Genomic DNA, 20,110 nt, shown 5'->3' with positions numbered 1-20,110 from the left:
ACAGCTAAATGCTAGTGACCTATAGTTCAAGATATCCATATAGAATTAGAAAAATTAGATGCCATTAGAAGTTACATTAAATTCTTATCTGAGAACTGGTTAGCACATAAAAACGATTACCACTTTTCAAACTGTGAAACAAAATTATTACTTACACTTGTAATAGTTCTTCATGTGGGGGAAAAGATGATGCCTATTAAAAGAGTTAAATGTAATTTCAAAACAAAGTTATTTCTAAAAGACTACAAAAAATTAAGCTCTTCCTCAGATATAAATTAACAAAGGTAAAAATACTACATATTCTGTATGCCTGTCACCAAGTAATTTTAATAAAAATATGTATAAATTTATAAAACATACTGAGTACTAAGTCAAATCTTCCTTGCCACTACATAATCTCTTCATTTAACAAGTATTTATCAATTTCCTACTATGTGTAAAGCACTGAGTTAATGCCCTAAATCTTCCTACTGTACAATTCTTATTTGACTATATTAAGCTTCCAAAAGCCAAAAAAATACTGTAAGATGAAATCAAAAGAAAAACTAAGAAAAGTTAACTTGCATGTAAACAAATTTTACATAATACGTGTAAGTACACAGACCTTCACATACAGTATTTACATTCCTTAATGCCTACAATCTCCCAAAGTGAACTACTATACTATAATCATCTTGTTGAGAAGAACACATTCTTTGGCCCCTCATAATACTCTCTAGCTTACATATGTTCAGAAAAATCAACCTGTATTTTGGTAACATCTTAAAAAAAAAATTACACATTTCTATTTTATTTTTACCAAGCAGAATTATACCTTGAAAAAGTATTTTAAATAGTGGTCAACTATTATTCATAACATTACACATTTCCTAGTTTCTCTCCAATTACTAAATTTGAGCGGGGGGGTGGTGGGAAATACGGTATACACCTACATTTAAACTGACCTCTATAGGATTTTAACTAACTTGCTAATAAGAAAAGCATTCTGGAGGATGTGAAAACACAGATATATAAAAGAGCTGGGAAAAAAAAAATTTAAAAAAAATAAATTAAAAAAAAAAAGAGCTGGAATATAGACAGTAATATTATTTGCATATATCTTATAAATTATAGATTACTTTATCTTGGATATGGTATAGCAAATTGCTTCTTTTTTTTTTTTAAGGACATCTTCTAAACACTTACAAATAAAACAAGATACTTTAGTCTCCATAAAAAGGCAAAATGGTTAAGAATACTTACAGTCATGGGTTATATAACTTTTTACGACATAAATGAAAGGCAAGCTACCTAATAGTACCTACCTGTTGGTAGTTCTGTTGCTTAAGTTGCTCGATTTCAGATTTGAACAATTTGTTTTCATCCTGTACTTCCTATTTAAAAAATTAAACATGAATATCTGCACAGAGATTATTTTCCATATAACCTTTCAAAATAGAGCATACAAACCAGGGAAATTCTAAAATAGTTTTTTTAAAGTGATCATTTTAAAAGTAATAAGCCCTATTTTAAAATACAGTATAAAATTAGAATAAATTAATCTTGTCATTTGCAACGAGAGGTAGATGGAACTAGAGAGTATTATGCTAAGCAAAATAAGTCAGTCAGAGAAAGACAATTATCCTATCATCTCACTGATATGAGGAATTTGAGAAACAAGACAGAGGATCGTAGGGGAAGGGAAGGAAAAATCAAACAAGATGAAACCAGAGAGGGAGACAAACCATAAGACACTCTTAATCTTAGGAAACAAACTGAGGGTTGCTGGAGTGGAGGGAGGTGGGAGGGATGGGGTGGCTGGGTGATGGACATTGGGGAGGGTATGTGCTATGGTGAGCACTGTGAATTGTGTAAGACTGATGAATCACAGACCTGTACCCCTGAAACAAATAATACATTATATGTTAAATATATATAAACAAATAAATAAATAAATTAGAAAAAATTATTCAGTACCAATCTGCGAGTATGTCTCAATGGAAGAAAACAGGATCCAGAAACAAATCCAAATACCTCTAAGAATTAATAGTATAAGGTAAGGTTTCAGCTCAGCAGGGCAAGTTCTAAGTGACATTTTGGGCTGAATATTTCTCTGTTAACAGGACTGTCCTGTACACTCTAGCATGTTTAGCAGTATCGATGGCCTCCAACCTCTATATGCACTAGCACCCCTCCACCTGCCGTGACAACCAAATGTCTCCAGACACTGTCCCCTGGACAGTAGAACCACTGCAGTAAAGCAGTAATGGATTCTTTAATAATGTGGCTCACCTTTTTTTTTCTCAAGGTTAAAATGTTATTCTCATAACTTACTAAATTACATATGAATAAGATATCAAACAAAAAAAAAGCAAATTATAAACATATCAAAACGTGAAAATATTTTTATAATCATAGAGTAAGAGATACCTTTCATTCCAAGACTTCTCAGGAAATTACTTATATCTGAATACATAAAAGTTTCAAACTTCCAAAAGCAGGGAGGAAAAACACAAATGAAATAAGAAAAATTTAAGAAAACAAATCACTTCTTATGTGACAAAAAGTTAATTTCTCTTATTACGTAAAAAAAAAAAAATTATAATTTGGTAAGAAAAAGTCAACCCAGAAGAAAAATGTGGGAAAAATTAAAGGCCAATTAATAGACAAATGAAGTACTTAACTTCTCTCACAATCAATGCAAATTAAAACAATCCAACCATCTTTCAATCATAATACCAAATGTTTTCATCTTTGTCAGTGTTGGGAGAGAATAAAAAGGAAATGGCCCTCTACGGGTGTAAATTTGTTAAAACACTTTTGGAGGGTGATTTGACATTATCTAACAATATTAAAAATGAATCCACTTGGCAGAGAAAGAGAACGTAACAGAACTAACACTTGGAGCCAGAAATGTGAGCAAGAGTGGTTGGAGACAATGCAGCCATCTAAATTTTGCTATCATTTCAAATTAATGTTCTGTAAGTATTTTCAATATTAACAACATGGAGATGAGGAGATATGGATTTTCAATTTTAACTACCTCTTTTCAAAAAGAAAAAGAAACTGCATAAAACTTTGACCCAAAATTTCACTTCCTGGAATTTTAAATATAGATATACTAGCAAAAGTACTGAAAATGCACACACCAGGATATTCACTGTTGTAATAGGAAGCACAACTCTAAATAATCTAGGCATCCATAAACCAGGATTGGTTAATATAAATGATGGTAGATGCTACAACAGAATACCACAAAGCCATTAAAAGTTGAAGACAGAAATGTGCTTATGTGGAAAGATCTAAAAAACATTAATAATTGAGGGAGAAAAAGCAAATACAAACGTGCATATAGTTAAATACAGTGTGTTTAAAACAAGTACACACAACATATTTTATGAATGGGCACTTTCCTCAAAAGATACACAAATAATTGATAGTTTTCTGAAGAATGAGACCCAGTATCTGGCTGGGAGGAAAGAGTCTCTATCCTATTTTCTTTTGTGGTAGTTAAAATTGTTTAAAATATGCAAAGACAATAATTCACACAATAATTAATTTTAACTAAATATATTCACCTGTAACAGCTTTGTTTTGCTAGAAAGATCACTCTCCTTCTCTTTTAGTATAGTTTCTATTCTCTTCATTTCATTTTCCTTTTCTTGCAACCTAGAATTTTTATAAAGACCTTATATTTAGTTATACACATAAAAAGGACAACCAGACTTCAATATCACCCCTAAGGAAAAAAAGATAACAGAAACAATGTCTAACAGCTCTTTTTTCCCAGATTACACCAACTTATAAATTTGTTTTAAAAAAACATTATTTCCAGAATCACTCAACTCAAAGTACATCATAAAACTTCTGCAGTTTATTTCATAGTTAACATTTCTTAAGCAACTATGGCTTTATCTAGGAAGAAAATCTAAAATCTAAAATAAAAAAAATAAAGCCATAATTAGTTGACCCAGGAACTTACAATATGCCCAAGCCTTTGTAAAGCGATGCTACATATAATTTAATCTAGTTCTCCCTACCCAACACAGATTTAAGTCTTTATCTACCTACCTCATGTGAATCGCAATGCCCTTGTCATCCTAAACAGACCTTTAGCATAACACTCAACATTATTAAAATGATCTGTTTATCTATTTCCTCAGGGCATTAGCCATTTCAGTATTGCTGTGCCACAGGGCACAAAACAGATATACTCAGTATCTTTGCTGAATTGGAAGTTATTTTTATCCCACCTTAATGTAGAAAGAACTTCAAAATGTTTATAGGTCTATATGAAAAATGACAAAGAAACATACACACACACACACACACACACACAAGTTGGGGGGGGGGACCCCAGCAAAACTTAAATACATATTGTTAAGTGAAAGAAGCCATTCTGAAAACCTATATTCTGTAGGACTTCAACTATATGACACTCTGGAAAAGACAAAATTATGGAGACAGTAATTATGGAGATCAGTGGCAGCCAGAGATTGGGGGTGGTAAGGGTGGCGGCTGGAAGAAGGAAGGGATGAATAGGTAGAGCCAGGAGATTTTTAGGACAGTGAAACTATTTTGTATGATACTGTAATGATGGATACATGTTTTTATACATTCCTCAAAACCCACAGAAGAGTGAACCCTAATGGAAACTACAGACTTTAGTTACTAACAATATTTAGACACTGGTTCAATTGTAATAAAGGTACCACACTAATGCAAGATATAACAAGAGAAACAGGGTGGGGGTGGGGGAAAATAGGAACTCCGTACTTTTCTCTCAATTTTCTGTAAACCTAAAATTGCTCCCCCCACCAAATTCTTTTATTTATTTTTTTTTCAAAAGATTTTATTTATTTGATACAGAGAGCACACAAGCAGGCAGGGAGAGACAGAAGGAGAGGGTCAAGCCAACTCCCTGCTGAGCAGGGAGCTTGCCACAGGGCCCACCCCAGGAGCCTGAGGTCACGACCTGAGTTGAAGGCAGACACTTAATCCATTGCGCCACCCAGGGGCCCCTATTAACTTTTTCAAAAAAGAAAACTGTGATGCAGAAATAGATCTAAAATCACATACTTTAATGAATTATATACCTATTACAAATGGGCCAGAAATTGTGTCTCTAAGCTATTAGCAAATGAAACAAAAGTACCTTGATAATTATACAATGCCCCCATGATAAACAATTAGCTGTACAAATGAGAATTTTAGTGTCAAGAATAGAGACATCTCCTTTGTCTTCATAAAGACAATGACCTAATATCCTCAATGTCTTACTTTTAAAGACCCCGTTTCAAAGCGCTACTTCTTAAACATCCATAAAAATTGATGGCATCACAGCAGAATCTCTTAAAAATAATTCTATAGCATGCCAAACAGATGAAGTCCAGGTATCCTTCTCACCACTGTGAACTGATTTAGTTAGCTTAAATTAAGAGAACAGACTTTTTAAGACAAAAATTTTCTAGGATGAACATCTATTAAGACCGATACCTCCTATGCTGATCAGACTCAATATTTTTACTCTTTAGCACAGTAACTGGTATGACAACAGATATTACTCTCCTCAATAATCAAGTTACTTTCTTAGAGATTCAATAATCTTCATCAAGGTTTTAACTATGATTATCTTCTGGTCGATGGGTTTGAAGGGCTTGGAAAGGATAAAGTCCCCAGGTATCTGAAAGCACTGAAAGAGACTCTGTTTTATTATACCAAAAGAGACTTATTAGCTTATTTGCCTCTGGACTTTAATTCCTAATTTAACAAGAAATGACTAAAAAGAAACTCATCATGATATTCAAGTACATTCTGCAAAATAATGAGAAGTTCCTCTTTAAAATGCTAGCTAAAATTATACTTACACAGTCTCAAGTTCTTCAAATCGTGATGCAGAACATGCCTAAGAAACAGATTCACATTTTTAATTCTAACATCAAAAAGATCAGGTACTACAAAGTACGTATTCTATATACAAAACACCAATAAAATAAAAACAAAAATAAATAAAAACATAATTATATGTTAAAATTAGGCCATTTATAAAACAAAGATAGAATGAACTTTAACTATTTTTTATATCCACTTCTTAAAGGATTACAGATTAATATACCAATTAAACACATACTTAAGAGTCAATCTCAAAAAGGACAGGAAATGCTTTTAGGCTTAGGTTGACAAATCAGGCAAAAGACTTGACAAAGATAAAATTCAAATTATTTTATCAACAACACAACTATGGTACAATAATTTTTATGGCAAGTAAACTCAGAGAAGATACTAACTTCTTTATTTTCTAGCATGGTAAAAAAGAGACCCCTCATTTTTTATGTAATATGCTGGTAATCTGTTTATACTATACCTCTTTCAAGTTACGCTGTGCTACCTCCTGAACATGAGCTTTTAAAGATTTGTTTTCTTCTTGAAGATCCTGAAAAAGAATTGGTATGAATTGAATTGATATTCAAGTATAAAAAAGGTGTTTACTTTTGTTTTTAACTTCTCACCTGTAACCATTTCCCTCGATTAGCTAGGTCTTTCTCCTTCTCTTCTAAAACAGTCTTCATGGTATTCAACTGTTCCTCCTTTCCTTTTAATCTGAAAATAAGTTAGTAAGAACTATCAGTGAAAATATTACAGAACTATACAAAACAAAATTACTGGCGACTGGAGAAGTAGATTTTAGGTTGTACTTACAGCCCAAACTGACATAAAATAAACTAAAAAACAAGTATTTTAAGTATAAAAGCATACAAGATTTTGCAGATAATAAATAAATTAAGAAGTATAGGACGATTAGGGTGCCTGGGTGGCTCAGTCAGATAAGCGCCTGCCTTCAGCTCAGGTCATGATCCCAGGGTCCTGGGATCTAGCCCCACCGGGAGCCTGCTTCTCTCTCTTCCTCTGCCCCTCCCCCTGCTCATCTTGTGTTTTCTCTCTTTCTCTCTGTGTGCTCTTTCTCAAATAAAATCTTAAAAAAAAAAAAAAAAAAAGGTATAGGATGATTAAAGAAAAAAGTTCCATCTATCACTGTAGATCCAGATATTGAATAAATTAGGGTAGCCCTACTCTCACCCCATATCATCCTGTTTAAATCAATACCAGCAAATTTAGATAGCTTATTACCTCTGGTTTGGCTATGAAATATATAGTCAGTTTCACAGTGGCTATTAAAATGGGCAAAGAGCAACATCTCAGTCTGAGGTCATATTCAGATTATAAATTATGAAAAATAAGACTTTCTACTCTATCCCCATTCCCATCAAAAAGCTTAAGTTAAATCCTAATGAAAAACTTAAGACCATAACTTTTTGAGATATAATTTCATATTCCTAAAAATACTACTTGAAATTAAATAAAAAGAAGCTATGATTTTCATTATAATTGTATTTGATTTGTATTTGACTTGTACATACTTGTATTTAACTTGTGGAAAAAAGATATTAAAGGGAAATGAGAGAAATGGTACTTACAAGTTCTGAAGCTCCTGAATTTGAGAAGTAATAGATAACTGAAATACAAAGAAAAAAGCAGGAAAAAAAGCAATTTATAATTCATTCAATTGACCTTTAGTTTTATGATAAACTTTAAAATGTGTACACTTCAAATTACAAAGATCCTAGCTGAATTATTCATGCCAAAATGAGAGGTGTTTGGATTTTGCCTTTCTTGATTCAAATGACAGTAAGAGTAACAAAATAAAAATATAAGTCTAAATAATGTGGTAATTCTAAAGTTGTGAAAATTAGAGTATTAACTGTACATATACCTCTCTACTGTATCAGAGCTCTTCTTTCCAGTCTTCAAAGCCATCTATCTACTCAACAGTACTCAACATTGTGCTCCCTTTTTTTTTTTTTTTTTAAATCATACACAGTAATTCAACAGCAACTTTTATCCCCCACTGTCTTCTCATAGTTCCTTCAGATTTTGGCTTAAATGTCAGTTCCTCAAGAGATTTTCCTAACCTCTCAGTCTATATTAGAGAACTGTGATCTTTTTATCATACCCTGTTTCTTTCAACACATGATCTTAAATCATTAACACAGTGCTTTCACAAGTAGAACGAACTCAGGAAATACTGTTGAATAACTCTGTTGGATGAATGGATGAATCCTCACTTCCATGCAATCTCACTCCTTTTTCAGTGAAGCTTTATCAGATTAAATTCACCAAAACCCATCTGTGTCCAGTAATCTCAGCTACCTCTGAAATCCCCCAACAAACTCTGTACTTTGTTCTCTAAACAAAGGTTGAGCAATACATATTCTATAACAAAACATTTTAATCCATGCAATTAAAAAAAAAAGGTTAAAAAAGATTTACCAAACTGTTTTGTGTTTAAGTTGGCAAACTAAAATGAAACATTAATACAGAAAACTTTCTAGAAAAGAATCTTTAAAAGTAAAAAAATATATTGAATAAAATATCAAGAACACTTTCTCAAATCAAGCAAAAATAAATAAATAAATAAATAAATAAAAGTACATAACCCAAAATACTTACAGCATACTACTAAAAATTTTTTCTGAGTAACAAGAAAAAACCAAATAGCTCATAAATACACATACACTAAGAAATCTGTCATGCTATGGCTCTGGGATTTTTACCTGTTGAGCCTTTTCAAGCTGGGTATTTCCTATTTCTTCTTTTAGAGCCTCTATTTCCTGTTTCAAATCCTTGACAATGACAAAACAGACAAGATTGGACAATGGAAACACAGAAATTGACGTAAAATGCAATGTACAGACAAACACATGAAATTAAATGATATTCACTAAAGTTGATAAACAAAAAAGAAAAAAAAAAACCCCAACACACAGTTTTCTCTCTCCCAATACCTGAATAGTTTTCTCCTTATTAGCAACTTTGAGAACTTCTGCTTCCAGAAGCTCTTCCACAGACTTGATCTTTCCATCCTTTTCATGAATCCTTAGATGAAGAAATGCAGTACTGAACTTTAATAGAAATCATCAAGATCCACCAAGACATAAAAAAACAGCGCCAACAGGGGTCATCCAAATCAACTCTTCCCATTTTAAGTAAAACGGCAACGTATCTTGCAGATAAGAAGGGAAAAAATACTTGAAGTCTTCCTAGAGGGGTGCCTGGGTGGCTCAGTCGGTTAAGCATACATACTGCTCTCCATTTTCGCTTGGGTCATGATCTCAGTGTGCTGAGATCAAGCCCGGCGTCAGGCTCAGCACTAAGTGTGGAGGCTGCTTAAGATTCTCCCTCTCTCTCCCTTTGCCCCTGCCCACCCCCTCTTTTAAAAAAAAGGGGGGGGGGAGTATTCCTACATGAGAATTAATCAGTAAATACCAGATGGCTAAAGCTGATACACACAAAGAGAAGCAGGTGACCTGCTTTGAAAGTGCACAAGAATGTTAATAAGACTTGCACCCTGAAGAACACTGGGAAGAATCAAGTTTCTCTCAACAATACTGGCTTCCAGAGTTCTGAAAGCAGTGGCAGAACGTATACACAATATGGCATCAAATTTACAGTGTTCAAGAAGAGGATACATGCTCTCTATATCCAGTATAACCTAGTTGTTTTTTTTAATAGTTCTTACTGAAGAAACAGAAAATTAACAATTTGATGCCATAAGTTAAGAAAATGAATGGAATCAATTATAGAAATAGATGTTTTAGCAATCACACTGCCCTAGGAAAGCACAGCTAGGGCGCCTGGGTGGCTCAGATGGTTAAGCGTCTGCCTTCGGCTCAGGTCATGATCCCAGGGTCCTGGGATCGAGTCCCACATCAGGCTCCCGGCTCAGCGGGGAGCCTGCTTCTCCCTCTGACCCTCTCCCCTCTCATGCTGTTTCTCTCTCGCTCGCTCTCTAAAAAATAAATAAAATCTTTAAAAAAAAAAAAAAAAAAAAGGAAAGCACAGCTAAATTCCCTTAATACATCAGTAAAAAATTCTAGAGTGAAGGTTAAACTAACATACAGCTGTTTAAATTGCACAAAACAAGATTTATGAGCACTAAGAAAATGGACCAAAAGAGAAAGACCAGTTTAAAAATGTCATCACTTACACTTTCTTAAGTTCTTCAACTAGAGATGCAAAAGAAACCTGGAAATAGGAAAGTATCCTACTTAGTAATTTGCTCAAAATATAAATGAATTCAGAAATAGAAAAGTATATTATCCTTAAATTTTCCACTATATCAAAATCCAAATGAGAACAGTAAACCCAGGAATTGATTCTTTCTAGGTTTTTTTTTTTTAATGTTATAATTATGAAAATTAAAAGCACTCTGAAAGTAGCTTTAAGGCTACTGATGGTTAAGTGTAGGCCAAAGAAAAATCAACAGATATATGTTACAATTAAAAATTCTAACCAGATAAGAAGAAAATACAACTAGGAAATTGCCTATTTCAGACAGCTTCTTCTACTGCTATTTAGAGTCTTTCTTTATATTTGTACACTCAGAACTTTTATCACTTCAGTAAGCAGCAATGACATCCTATCTAAAGTACTCTACCCAGGGCCTGGCATACAGCTATTATTCAATAAATTGCAGCTTCTAGTACTGTTAATCAAGTCCCTAATCATTCACAGATTAAAACTATGATTGACAAATTCCACATTGGTGAAAGGAGGAATAAACAACAGACCTGCTCTATATGAACATAACAGGTCTGTGCATTGTTTAAAAGAGAACAGTTGCAGGATCTACTGAATACATTACCTGATCATTTTGCTTAGCCTTTAAGTCTTGAACTTCTTTCGTCAGAGATGAATTTTCTGTTCTTAATGCCTTTTTCAAAGATACAGAAGCATAACACACTTTTACTTTCTAAAAAATTAGCTATCTTCAAAATATCCTAATTTCTCATTTTTCTTTAGCTGCTTCTTTCCCTCTCTGGAAGGCCCTTGTCACATGCCTACAATTCTGTAACTTCTAGAGATAGCCATTTAATTCATTTATCCCCACAAGTATTTCTACTTATGTTTCCACAACCTCAAGAGCACATAGTATACCACTTGTAAAGTCATTTCTCCCCCTAAACTCAAAGACATCTTTAAACATTTCTTCCAGCAACCCTGTTCTAATCAAGTTAGTTAGGACTAATGATAATCACAAAACAAAACTGGAGTCTCTCCTTTCCCTGGCCTCCAATACTATTTCATGAACTTATGAAGTCTGTTAGTTATCATTTGGGCATGGTGGAGGTGTGGAAGCATAAATTACAAACCAAAAAAAAAGTGTCTATTTCATTAAGATAGTGAATGCTACAATCAACTATGCATTTTTGTATTCCTAATAAAATGTTAAATTTAATGGAAAAGGGGTATCATATATTCATTAAATGTGGATAAATAATATTAAGTTTTAAAAGTTATGGGAAAAATCTTAAATTACAGTAATCCCCTTCATGTTCACTGACAAACCACAAGGAAAACAAATGTACAAAAATGTTTTACATTCAGTTCCTCCTCTTTTGTGGCCACTTGAATAAGTCCAGTTTCAAGTAGTTCTTCTACAGTCTTCAACTTCTCATCTTTTTCTTGAATACTGAAATCATAAATTTAAAACATATTAACTATTTTTCAAGGTAAATGCTATCACTGCTAAATATTTTCTATCAATCAACTCCTGTGTCCCTCATTTCTTATAAACTTAATTCTAGGAAGGTTTCTGAGAATCTTTGATCATGGTCTAAATGTACTTCTTTACCAATAAGTAAAATGTGTTCAAGTAATACATGCTTATTTAGGCTAGCCTAAATAAATAAAATCATTGCCACACCAACACCACAAACCTAATGTAATCCCAAATCAAACCAATCAACAGCATACCACCTTCTTCCATTATGAAGTACAAAGAGCACTTTAAGAATCTAGGTTAATATAGTTAATAATTCTGTTACCTCAAATTTGGTAGAAATGAGTCATTAAAATATAATAAGAAAAACTTAAACTCTTACCATTTTTCCATTTGTTCCACAACATCTTTATTAGGCTAAAATAAAAATCACCCAAAAAAAGGAAAAAGTTTAATTTTACTAAGTTTGCATGAGGCAAAACTAGTTTAAAAATATAATTCTATGAAAATTGTTTAAATTAGATCCAAAATTTAGGAAGGTGATCTACACTTGAAGACTGCTAATAATTAAAGAATTATTTAATCCCGAAAACACAAGACAGAAGAGAAGCAGCTACACAAAAGATACAGAAAAAGATAAAGTATACTATGAGCTAGCAAAATGAGTTAGTTTTTAATTGCCATAAAAGAAAATCTTAAGAATAAAGAAGAGGGGTGCCTGGGTTGCTCAGATGGTTAAGCTTCTGCCTTCAGCTCAGGTCATGATCCCAGGGTCCTGGGATCAAGCCCCGCATCAGGCTCCCTGCTTGGCGGGAAGCCTGCTTCTCCCTCTCCCTCTGCTGTTGCCCCTGCTTGTGCTCTCTCGCTCTCTCTGTCAAATAAATAAATAAAAAATCTAAAAAAAAAAAAGAAAGAATAAAGAAGAGAGGGCAGGGCGCCTGGGTAGCTCAGTCATTAAGCGTCTGCCTTCGGCTCAGGTCATGATCCCAGGGTCCTGGGATCGAGTCCCACATCGGGCTCCCTGCTTGGTGGGAAGCCTGCTTCTCCCTCTCTCACTCCCCCTGCTTGTGTTCCTGCTCTCGCTCTCTCTCTCTCTCAAATAAATAAAATCTTTAAAAAGAAAAAAAAAAGAATAAAGAAGAGAATTTGCCTTAATTCTATGTCAATTCTGTTCTTCAAATATGAAAAATCCAAGGCTCTAAAGCCTTGAAGATGAGGAAGGAGACTTTGTTCTTTCTTCTTCTAAATTGATTTTTTGACTTTTTAAAAACTAAGGTGTAATATTTATATGGGCAAGTACAAAACTCCTGTATACAAATCAATTAATTTTTAACATGTAGGTATTATGTGACCACCACCTAGACCAATATATAGAATGTTTTAAAATTGATTATAAATTGCAGGAGCAACACATGAATATATTCTCTTTGTAAGGCATTAAAACATGACATGTAAGCTGACCCCCACTTTTAACCACTTCCCTTCTAGCATCTCCCCAGAAACACAAAAGTCCCCACTGCTATAATTTATTTTGTATCCAGAAGAGGGGCTTCCTCCTTAGCATTCCCAAGCCTTTGGGCAGCTAAGCAGCCTACCAAAACAGGCTTCGGGTGTTTTGCTTTGAACATTTTTTCTGCCCATCCCATTCCCTACCTGTACTCTCCTAATTTTGCTAGTTTCTTACTTTTCCCCCAATTTTATTATAACCATTTTCACAAATACTGTTAATTTTTCCATTGCCAAATCCAAGTCCTAAGACTCCACACTTCTTACATATTTCCAAAATTAACCCCCTTTTCTTCAATGCCTTAGGTTAGGCCCTCGGCTTCATTCATCTCAAATATCACAGTACCGCACTATTCTTCTCTCTGCCTATTGCCTATAAGGAATATTTTGTGAGGGATACAGGAAGAACTTCCCAATGGGAAAAATTTCCCTATCACCAGAAAGGAGACGGAGCTGTCAAAAGTATATTAAGTCAGGTTTATAAACTATGAAAATAAATCATGCAACAAGTTTACAAATCTTTCACCAAGATGGGTTTTTGTCCATCTTTATTTTTGATGATGGCCATCTCATATAAGATTGAACAGGTGCAGTTGGGTGGCTCAGTCAGTTAAGCACTGGACTCCTGATTCCAGAGGAGATCATGATCTCGGTCAAGAGATTGAGCCCTGCATCGCGGCTTCACGTTGGGTGTGGAGCCTGCTTGGGACTCTCCCTCTCCCTCTGCCCCTCCCCCACCACCTCTCCCCACTCCCACCCAGCTAACACACACACTCTCTCTTAAAAAAAAAAAAAAAGATTTAACAAAAAATTTGTGACTGTGTATGGTGATGAATGTTAACTATTAACCAGACTTATTGTTGTGAGTTTTCACATTATCTACACATAAGCCCATCTCAAACTAATGTTTTATGTCAATTACATCTCAATTAAAAAAAGACAACACTATTAAGTCCAAGTTATTTGCACCTTAATCACTTATTGTATTATACCTTTAGTCCTACACACTTGTCCCCCACACAAATTCAAATACCTCATTGTTACCAGAGTGATCTAAAATGCTGACAAAATACTTATTCATCCTTGCAGTATCTTTCAGGGATTTACCAACATGCTAAATCAAGTTCATGGTCCGTACACAGCATACAAAAGTCCTTCATAATCGGGCCTTAGCCAATCTTTCTCTACTCCTTACACTGCATACTTTGCACTTCTACAACATGCCAGTTAACTCTGAATACACCATTTTGGCCACACATCGCCATGACTTTTAACACTGTATTCCCTCAGCCTGGATTTCCCTTCAGCTGTTGGGCAAGTTTGGCAGGCCCTTCTCTGTGGTACCTCTTCACCCTCACTGTCCTTCAGATAGAATTCATTATCTCTTCCTCTAATCCTGTACCACAGTTCAAAAATTTTATTCATCATACTTTTCTGTATTATATATCTATCTCCACACTAAAAGCCATATTCCTGAAGGCAGGAACCAAATCTCATTCATCTCTGTAGCTTCAGCATGGAGCACAACATCTAGCATATACTCAATTCATAAACATGTAAACATGTAATGAAATTAATTTCCTTTAACAAAGCTACAGTTTAACATGTACTGTTGCTCATCACCTTATCAAATATTCAATTGCAGAAAAAGTGACCAGCTTAGCATCCATACAACCTTTTTACTTTATATATTATTGGCCTAACCCAATCCAATTTTGTTCTCCCCAGACGATTTCCAAAACTACATTTTATACAATAATAAATAAATAATAAATTCTTTTGCAATAAAACACAAACAGGCAACAGGGCAAAGAGAAAAAATTTCCTACTCCTATAGTTTTTACTTAATAAAAATCTACTAAAGAATAAAAATGCTGCTCCTTTGCTATTAAAAAAAAAAAAAAAGGATAACTCAGAACCCTGCCTCCCCAGAAGTTTTATTTTATTTTGAATAAATGAGATCCTAGTAACTGATTTATTTGCATCACTGGGATTATCATACAGGCTTATATCCACATGGAGCCTTCCCTTCTTTAATGTCTAAACAGGTTATCTTACCTGGTATTTGTTGTCTTTCTGCCTCCTACACCTAAAGAAACAACAACTTGGCACCATCACTGATTTGTTTCAATAAGCTCAATCTTTTCCTCCCAGATAAAAATCCATGGAGCAGAAAGACTGATTTTTTTTTTTTTTTTAATGTAACTAAACTGTTTATCTCTCAACTGTCACTTAGAATTCTGACTGCTGGATAGGAAGGGGTTAAAGAAAGGTGGAAATCGAAGAAATTAAGATTATACTAATCTTCATCTCTTCTTTCACTAGTAATAGCAATAAAAATGACCAGAGAAGAAGCCAAAGAGATGGTTCTTTGGTCTGCCGAGAGCTAAGTCACAACTATAACCAAAATACACCATCATAGTTACATGCTTTCTAAACTATTTTTAAAAGAGAGAGCTTTAAGAACAAGAAAAATTCTAATTACCAAAGAGCAAATCTTAAATTAGTACCACAAAGTAAGTTTTCCCTAATCAAATTCTTTGAAATAAATTTTTAAAATGTGGCTATAAAATTTTGTTTTGTGGACTGTTCATTTAACTTCCTAAAACTATTCTTCATTAAAACAAAACCTATCTCATGAAAAAAGTTGTTATTTTAACAGAATATCTAAAAGTACATGGAAACCTTAGTAGTAGATAGAAGGCTGATTCAGTTAAGGTAGAAATTAGGGGGTTTTCTTTTTTAATATTAACTTCCACACATACAGGGAATTTTACGTAAGATATTAGAATGGCAATTCTTAAGTCATCATATTCTCTTTAAGGAAAAGAAAAATATAAGGCTAGTGGTTTTGTTCTTGTCTAATGATGGAGAATACATTTTTAGTACAGAACTAAAAGATTAAAAGATTCTAAAAGTTAAAAGATTTGTAAAGATTCCTGTTGTTTTTTTTTTTACATGTAATAGTTACCAGCACCTTTAATAGTGGAATTCCAGGACAGAGTCATACATTTCTAGGCATTTGTTTTACCTCCCGTGAAGTTAATTTAAGGAAGTATTTAAAACCTTATACACTGAAATAAGTGTTCCAGAATCTCTATAACCAACTCACAACTCAACATTCTGCTTTTTTGGGTAAGAAGTAAAACAACCAAAAATCATCGATCACATTTTACCTCTTCCAAGTCATTAATGTTGCATCTCACACCTGGTATTTTATGTAGCTACTAAAATTTTAAACGCTGCCAGCTAAACTGTAACCAGAGACTGTAAGATACAGCCAGACTTCAGAGATGATAAATTGAGGGGAAGAATTCTTACAATTGATGAAATGTATTTTATAAGCTATACCACAACAATGAGAAACAAGAATAAGATTTAAGAATAAGACTTAAAAAATTATTTTAGGATTACAGTGGCATGAAGCCATGTCCCTGCACTGCACTAAATATCATCAGTTTACCATTATCTCCTCTACTGCCTTTTGTTTGCAAGGGTAAACTATATACAAAGTGATAAAGAATACTCAAGGCACTTACTAACATATTCAAGAGGGGGAGGAGAATAAGTAGATTATTTCTTAAACAGATGTTAACAAATACTTCCAGTGTTTGGCACAGCTACCTTACACCAATTCAATACCTGCACAATGTGAATTTTAAAATAAAAAAGAAAGCATGCATCTGTGAAAGGAAGTGCTATCATTTGCAGAACTTACATTTCAGTTTCTAATACAAGCTACCAAATTTAACACTATTAGAAAAACATTCAAAGCTTCTATTTTAATGTGTCATCTAATATCAAGAGTTTCTAGAATATTTTTAAACACTGCAATCTGAAGAGCTCTGTAGGAGAAAAGTCTGAAGTCAACTCTTAGGAACAGCTACAGGATGGACACTGCCTGGGGCTCTAGTTTATGAAGCCATGCTTACTAAGGCTGCTATAGTTTTGATGGCTTGCTATAAATATAGAAGAGTCTGATGGCAGCAGGAGGTAGAGAGGAGATGAAAAAATAAATATTCCAAGGGAAAGCAATTAAGGTTTAAGATGCCTGCTTAATGCCAATCACCAGGCTAAGCACTACACAAAAACTTCCCCATTTAAATCTAACAAGCTTATGATGTAAATAAAATCTCAGTGTGAAAGATTTGGAATGAAAGGTCTCAGAAAGGTTAAGCAATTTGATCAACATCACTACGCTTTTAAGTGCTGGTAGCAGGTTTCAAACCCACTCTTTTTTAAGAAACCATGTTGCCTTAGAAAAAAGGCTCCAAAAGTGAAAGATTTTTATCCTGAGAGCCAAATGTATCAAAATGACTTAAATGCTTTTTATGTATTCTATTGCACTTTTTTTAAAGTGCTTATAAAAAGGCAGTGAGCATTCGCTTCCCCTCAGGGAAGAAAAAATATTTTCCTTAGACACTTGATAAGCACAAGATGAACAGAAATGCAATGAAAAGATACATCCATACTTGAGCAAAACTCCTCAAAATGAACGAGTTGGTTAATATTTAAGAAGAACCAGATCTTTTTAATATTAGATATTTCTGCCTTGTAATTCAAGAAAAGCCTTACCTGTTCAGAAACAAGAGTTTGTAGCTTCTGAACTTCTAATTGTAATGCTTTGTTTTGGTCATTTAGAATCTGAAAAAAGAAATCTCAATTTACTGTTTTATTAAGAAAAGATAACAAAGCAATCATTTGAATAGGTTAAAAAAAATCAATTCCCCCCAATTCAAACCCATATTATCCCTTCAAGTATTCTTAAAGTGACAGGTGAATTATATACTGATATAACAATGCAAATCTCATGTGGTTTCATTTTTCATTTTCAGTGAATATATTTCCAAAATATAGAAATACAGTACTAGTATAAACTACATGTACAATGACCTCTAAAACAAGTTTCGACTAAGCCCCCCAATTCAGTCATGTGCTTTATCCCAAAACAGTGTTTCACATGTATTTCAAAGAACTGAAACCGCTTGTGCCAATGGATTCCGGGAAATTCTCCTTTCTTAAGTGAATATTTACAGGATTCTTATTAAATAAAAGCAAAAAAAAGGAAGAAGAAGAATGCAAATCTCATACACATGATGAGAGGCACCCCAGCAATAAGATTGCTTTCCAATACTCAAGCTGAGAGGTCGTGACCAGAAGCTAGCACTGCACCGACAATGGAGGCAGTTAAAACCATCACAAACTACCAACTGGAAACTACAGCAAAGACTGAAGCAAAACAAATATCAAAAGTCTATTATAAGAACAGATAAGATAATCTAGGCAAAAAGTGTATGATAACATTCACTGTCTGTATAAGCCCAAATAAACTACAGAAACATTGCTTCAGGGTGATTTCATATAAAAAAACTAGTATTTCTAGACTCACTTCAACTGAGAACTATAGAAGGTTGTTCTAAGCTCAGTTGACCAGCTTAATCACAAACCTTAAAGTCTTCCATTTTGTTTGAAATTTCACACTGCAGCTGTTCTTCAAGCAATCTTATTTGATCATCCTTAACATGAATACTATGAGAAAAAAAAAATCAATCAAAATAATTCATACATTCAAAGGTTTACATAAATTATATGCACAACTATCAGTTATGAGTACCAGTAACTTCTGCAATTATACTTGAATATAAATGTACATGTACAGCAACGCTTTACTCACCTTTTTTGCATCTTTTCCAGTTCATGTGCAGCAGCAGCCTGTGTTTGGAATGGGATGAGAATTAAACCATTTCTTAGGAAGCACTCCAAACTATTCTTTCCCTTATTTTTATATACCAAAAAGCTGTATTTCCATATATTTGAAGTAAAAGTTAAAGCAATATCTACACATTTCTGTAATACATTTTGCTGTCCAGTATTTTGGACTTCTCACTGGTCAAATTTTATCCAAATAAAAGTATATCCTTTTTTGATTAAATAGCAGAAAGCTAAAACAAATCAGCACATTAACAATGTTTTCATGGATTCTTCTGAGATCTTAAATGTGATCAATTCATTTGATCAAACATGAGTTTCAACATGAAAACAGTACTATGTAGGTGGGTTTTGAGTGTCACGGTCAAATAGAAGAGGCTTTCAACAATATGCCATGCAGCCAAACACAAGTAACCATTATATTTACTATGTATATGAATGAAATTAGGGCTTGCAATAGTAAGTATAGACAAGGTCAAATTCTGAAGTAAATGCTCAACAGCAATAAAGATCTACCTGTTCATTTGCCAGGGCCTGTAACTTTTGCACTTCGGCTTTTAATAAGAAATTCATATTCTGTATATCCTAGAATAAGAAGGAAATATTAAAAATATTTAACATAACTGACTTTAAAATTGGTAAAGCATCTCTTCTACCTAAGTAAAGGTCTCAAAGCAAAGGCCTCAAATCATAATTTCTTAAATAGGAAAAGGAAATCATCAATTCCTGTTATTGAGCATATTTCCCAAATTACTGTGAATTACATCATGTGAGAAAAGCCCTCTGAACTTCTCCTCTTGGAAGGCTAAAGAGGATTTTGTAGTTTAATAAAGAGTAGACACTTTTCAAATGACTTTAGAGTATTTTCCATTCTTCACAGATGGTCATACTGATTACCATATCAGGGTAATTCAATGCTTATAAAATACTGTTGCCATTTATCAGGATTACTGTACCTTAAGTTCTTCCTCTTTACTTGTTAAATGATCATGTTCATTTGCTAAAGAATCTTCAGTCTGTTTTATCTGCTTATCCTTTTCAGCAATCCTTTAACAGGAAATACATTTTTACATATAAACATTTTGAAGTCAAGTCACAAATCAAAGGATTAAAAGCCTTAAATATGCTCATGCTTACTTAAGTAGTTTCTCATGCATCTGCACCCTCCATTTCTGTAGCTCCTTTTAGTTTAGTAATATCTATCACATACATTACTACCACTCCCTAAGATACATACCCCTTTTTTAAAATTTGAGGTAAAAAGAAGTAATTATTTTAAGCTCGCAAACCTGGTAATGCCAAAGCCAGACTTTAGGTCTTCTGAACTCAAGTGAGCCCTATCTATGCAAATTAAAA

The 20,110-nt window shown here is 33.7% G+C and overlaps 1 protein-coding gene across 6 annotated transcripts in view; it reads right to left on the bottom strand.

The window, feature by feature from the left end:
- The window catches only part of KTN1 (kinectin 1), a 110,496-nt gene that overhangs the window by 27,436 nt on the left and 62,950 nt on the right, over window positions 1-20,110 (bottom strand). For all 6 annotated transcript variants that reach the window (XM_045900920.3, XM_064571092.1, XM_045900921.3 and 3 more), the window contains exons 14-31: window positions 19,711-19,801; window positions 19,271-19,339; window positions 18,720-18,757; window positions 18,493-18,574; window positions 17,621-17,689; window positions 11,922-11,956; window positions 11,419-11,509; window positions 10,682-10,750; window positions 10,025-10,062; window positions 8,823-8,913; window positions 8,592-8,660; window positions 7,455-7,492; window positions 6,489-6,579; window positions 6,344-6,412; window positions 5,847-5,884; window positions 3,558-3,648; window positions 1,305-1,373; window positions 156-193 (exon numbers count right to left, since the gene is read on the bottom strand). In XM_045900920.3, coding sequence (XP_045756876.1) covers window positions 156-193; window positions 1,305-1,373; window positions 3,558-3,648; window positions 5,847-5,884; window positions 6,344-6,412; window positions 6,489-6,579; window positions 7,455-7,492; window positions 8,592-8,660; window positions 8,823-8,913; window positions 10,025-10,062; window positions 10,682-10,750; window positions 11,419-11,509; window positions 11,922-11,956; window positions 17,621-17,689; window positions 18,493-18,574; window positions 18,720-18,757; window positions 19,271-19,339; window positions 19,711-19,801 — 1,176 coding nt within the window. The remainder of the gene's footprint in view (window positions 1-155; window positions 194-1,304; window positions 1,374-3,557; window positions 3,649-5,846; window positions 5,885-6,343; window positions 6,413-6,488; window positions 6,580-7,454; window positions 7,493-8,591; window positions 8,661-8,822; window positions 8,914-10,024; window positions 10,063-10,681; window positions 10,751-11,418; window positions 11,510-11,921; window positions 11,957-17,620; window positions 17,690-18,492; window positions 18,575-18,719; window positions 18,758-19,270; window positions 19,340-19,710; window positions 19,802-20,110) is intronic.

This window comes from Mirounga angustirostris, unplaced genomic scaffold (assembly GCF_029215605.1).
Source record: "Mirounga angustirostris isolate CCGP_5_RB_7025 unplaced genomic scaffold, mMirAng1.0.hap1 SCAF_9, whole genome shotgun sequence".
Taxonomy (NCBI): Eukaryota; Metazoa; Chordata; class Mammalia; order Carnivora; family Phocidae; genus Mirounga; species Mirounga angustirostris.
Note: the sequence above shows the minus strand (reverse complement) of the source record. Positions and strands in the feature narration are given on the sequence as shown.